Consider the following 4378-nt stretch of genomic DNA (forward strand, 5'->3'; position numbering starts at 1 on the left):
AGCCTCCATGGCACCAGAAAGTCTGGATACGTACAGTTTTGTATCTTGCTTTTTGTCATACAACTAATCAACACTTTCATATGTCTCTAAGTCTTTTATGTAAATGTTTTTTTTCCAAGTTTAAATAAGTGCTGTTAATTATACATCACTTATATACAATCTAACTAAATACACAGGCTGTTAACAGTTTTATATTTCCTTGACCAAAGAAATGGCAAGCATTTAAAAAAACAGTGAACAGAATTTATAAACATATAAGCCTATTTATTATGTTTATAACTTTGTATTATGGTTGGGTGAAAGTTTATAGAGGAGATGGTTTTCTACTTAATACTTCATGCGTGTTTCATGGCGCTGACTGCAGTCTCCACATGTAACGGCGCTCTTCCCACATCCTCTGTGTGTTTCCCATTTCCTTTGTCCTTCTTCCCCCTCTCTTCCTGCATCCTGAGCTCCATCCCTGGGTGAGCACTGCCCTGTCGATCACATATGGTTGCTTGTGCTGAGGCGTGCACACCTCCCTGGTGTTCTTGTTCACCTTATAGGCCTGTCTGTCGTTTGCCTGAAAGTTGAGCCATAAGGGTGTAGAAATGTTATTTTTTAATGGTTGTTCATATTTCATCAGATTGCTTTACCTTAGTTTGCATAGCTATTGTTCTCATGATAGGTATTTGCATTGTTTCTAATTAAGCAAATGCATGTCATTTATGATGTCACGTTTTTGGACTATTTTCACAGTTTCCCAATTATAGTTCAGAAGTAAAAATACATAGAGCATGACCTTGGTATACTTTTTGTGCTTAGGCATGTTGAGCCCACACAGAAGTGGGTCAAGTGCTGTGCTAGACACAGCTAGGCTCACTGGCTTTTGCCTAGGCCTCACTGCAGAATTCTACTAGGATGCTAGCTCTATGTCTTAGGGGCGTTTGCTTTTGTCTGTTCGGTGATAGTGATGGGGGATGGCATACAATTGCCCAAGCCCAGAAGATGAAGGCATTTTTGTTTCGAGCATGATGATCAGCAGATTAGAGCATGCCTCCAGTTACATTATTCTAAATTCCAGTACTGATTCCCTTCCACTTCTGGCTTCGGTCCACTTCCTCAGGCCATAGGAAGTGTTCAAAGGAAGAGGATCAGCTTGGCTGAAAGTTCAAAAAAGCCTTTGTAGCGTGTCCACCAAGTTGTATGTCACTGCCACAGCCCCCAAGTCCCATCTGTAGAGATCAGTGCAGAGGCAAAAGTAAAACAGAGTCTGGTCTGAAAACAACAGTCACCATTCCTGTTCATGAAAAATTCTAATTACAGTCCAAGTAGAAGCTCAACCATTTGACATAACAGATTTTATAGCATCCCCTCCTTGAAAACACAGCCCCTTTCTCTTTCCTTGGAGAGAGGAGATGTTGATGAGGGGTTCCTAATGACTTTCCAGTGTTTAAAAAACTTGCATCTAAGAATTCTTTGTGGGAGCAGCCCCGAATCCCTGCTCCTTGCCAGCCATGGGGCTCACCTTGTCTTAAAGGTGCTTCCAGCTTATATCCCAGCCCTGGGAGGGCAGCCCTCAAGTTGCTGTCTCTGTTGCAGAGATGGCGGAACGATTCCACCGTGTCACCGTGCTCCAGACACACTTCTGTGACTGGCAGTGGGCCTGGGAGAGGAGGGAGAGCTTGTACGCCCGCCGTGCCCTGGTGGGGCTGCTGGCCAAGAGGATGGCCCTGCGGCGGGCCTTTGCTCACTGGAAGCACTGTATCCTTTGAAGCTGCCCAGCCCTGTCCACCCACTGCAGCAGGACAACATGGGCTCAGCAAGAGCTGTGGGATGCATGGGAAGCTGTTTCTGAGCCATTTAAGACAGTCCTCATCTCCACTGAGTTCTTTTTCAAAATTGTTGAATTGTGAACATGCAGACAAGAGAATATGTGTAACGCATTTTACAGTTTAAAGACTAATAATAAACACCTGTACCAACACCCAAGTTAAGGAATAGAACACTGCTGTACCAACACCCAAGTTAAGGAATAGAATACTGCTGTACCAACACCCAAGTTAAGGAATGGAACACTGCTGGCACCTTCGTCTGCTCTTCCCTGATGGTGCTCCCCTCCTCCTCCTCAGAGATCATCCCGCTGTCTTGAATGTGTGTCATCCTTTCAGTGGTTTTCTCCGCCTTCTAGGTGGTGGAAGTAGCCACAGCTGTCTGTTCCTTGGTGGCACCATCACTATGACAATTCAACAAAAACCAAACCCATTGCTGTTGAGTCAATTCCGACTCATAGCAACCCTATGAGACAGAGTAGAACTGCCCCATAGCGTTTCTCAGGCTGTAATCTTTACAAAAGCATACTGCCACATCTTTCTCCCTCAGAGTGGCTGGTAGTTTTGAACTGCTGACCTTTTGGATGACAGCCAAACATTTAACCACTGCACTAATAGACCTCCTTACTATGAAAATAGTGCCATTTATTGCATTTTTACTATGTGCAGACATTATGCATTCTCTCCTTAATCGTCTTAGCAGCCCTATAGAATAGAGGTCACCATTTTATAGAAGAGAAATCAAGTATTCAGGGGTGCTAAGTGATTTTTAAATCCAGAGTCACAGCAAGTCGTTGGCACAGCCAGGACCTTTTAAACCTAAGCCTTTGACTGCAGTGTACATATTCCTAGGCATTGTCTCTTACACAACACCGGCCCAAGTGCCAGGAACTGAACTGCTCGTTTGTTCATCAAACTCTTTTTTTTTTTTTTTTAAGGTTGCAGAACAAATTAATTTTCCATACAACAGTTTATGTACCTTTTGTTTCTTGACATTGGTTACAATCCTCATAATGTAACAGCTCTCTTTCCACTTCCTCCCTGTAGTCACCTCTTCCTTGTTTCTTACTTTCGTATGCATTCCTGCCCCCTGAGCTAGCTCCCTGTGCAAACACTGCCCTTCTGATCTCCCATGACTGATCATCCTAAGGAGTGTATCTTCCTCATGTAAATGTTCACCGCAAAGGTCTGTCTATTGTTTGGATGGAAGCCATGAGAGTGAGTTCAGTTCCAGACCTGAATGGTAACTACGGACCATAGTCTCACAGGTCTTACAGGCTCTGTCAGACCAGTAAACCTGGTGTTTTTTTTATGATTTTGAGTGTTATTCCACATTTGTTTCCCACTCTATCCATGATCTATTTTGATCCCTTTGCAAGTGGTTGACGGTGGTACTCAGGCACCATCTATTTTTTCTGGCCTCAGGGTCATGTAGACTGAATTCCACATGGTCCATTAGTCCTTTGGACTGATGTTTCCATGTTCATGGAACTCTTTGTGTTGAACTCCTGCTTAGGTTCTGGGATATGGAGAAACGCAAAGACTAATGGTAAGGAGTCCATCGTCTAGTGGGGAAAGTAGGCATACAGATGGGCCTTTATGATATGGTGTGGTGAGTGCTATCATAAAGCTGTGTATTGAGAACTATGGAGATCCAACCAAGGAGATGTTTGAGCTGAATTTAAGTCTTAAGAGGATCACAAGTTCACCCAGCAGAGAAGTCGGGACAGGCATCTGACATAGAAGGGACGGTACTAAGGCAGTTGTAGAGGTGAAGCAAGCACTCAGGGATGATGATAGGAAACTGGAGTGAGTTGTGGGGTTGGGATGGTGGTTGGGTAGATGCAGGGCCAACAGCTGGGGAACACTCTGTAGAGACCTTGGGTGCAGTGGTCAGGAATTGGGGCTGGATCCTGATGGTATTGGGAGAAGCCTCTGGAGGTTTTCGTGAAGAAAAGTGATGCCATCCGATTTATCCTTTAGGAAGATGATTCTTGATTACAGAAAGGAGGCTAGCACAGGGCATCCAATTAATGTGTTGAGTCTCTCTTGCCGGCATATGTGACGGACCAGGGCTTGAAGGCTTGAACCAAACCAGATGTTGGTTTGGGTGTCGGGCAGGAAAACAACAGAAGAGGTGACAGATACATGAGAGAGATTTGGGAGGAAAACAGATGGGCTTGGTGACTTACTAGACAGAGTGGGAGAAGAAAAGGCCTGACAATAACACCAGGGTTTTAGCGCAAATGGCTGGTTCAACTGCGATACCAAAACACAGGAGGCAGGGGGAGGAGCAAGCTTGGCTGTACTGTAGTTGTGTTGCTTTTGAAATGGCTCCTTCTGAAATTGGTGACAGTGTATACCCAGTATTTGTTTTCCTCTCCTTAAATGGACCTCCAAGGGGAGGAGAGCAAGGCCAGCTGTTGGATAACTCGTCTGGTTTCCCTTTGCCCACTGCTCCCTGGGGTCATCAGGAGGACGGAGAGTGGAAACTGACCTACCCAGTATCCCAGCATGCCCATTACCACCTGCTGCCGCGAGCCTGCAGATGGGTCTCTATGGAATCA

General features: G+C 45.0%; 1 protein-coding gene across 1 annotated transcript in view; it reads left to right on the forward strand.

The window, feature by feature from the left end:
* SFI1 (SFI1 centrin binding protein) overlaps nucleotides 1-4378 on the forward strand; it is a 120328-nt gene that overhangs the window by 80991 nt on the left and 34959 nt on the right. Inside the window, exon 8 of the mRNA XM_042782711.1 lies at nucleotides 1542-1745. Within this exon, the coding sequence (XP_042638645.1) occupies nucleotides 1542-1745 (204 nt within the window). The remainder of the gene's footprint in view (nucleotides 1-1541; nucleotides 1746-4378) is intronic.

The sequence above is a fragment of the Orycteropus afer genome, unplaced genomic scaffold (genome assembly GCF_000298275.1).
Source record: "Orycteropus afer afer isolate SDZICR_OR568_19922 unplaced genomic scaffold, OryAfe1.0 scaffold00420, whole genome shotgun sequence".
Taxonomy (NCBI): Eukaryota; Metazoa; Chordata; class Mammalia; order Tubulidentata; family Orycteropodidae; genus Orycteropus; species Orycteropus afer.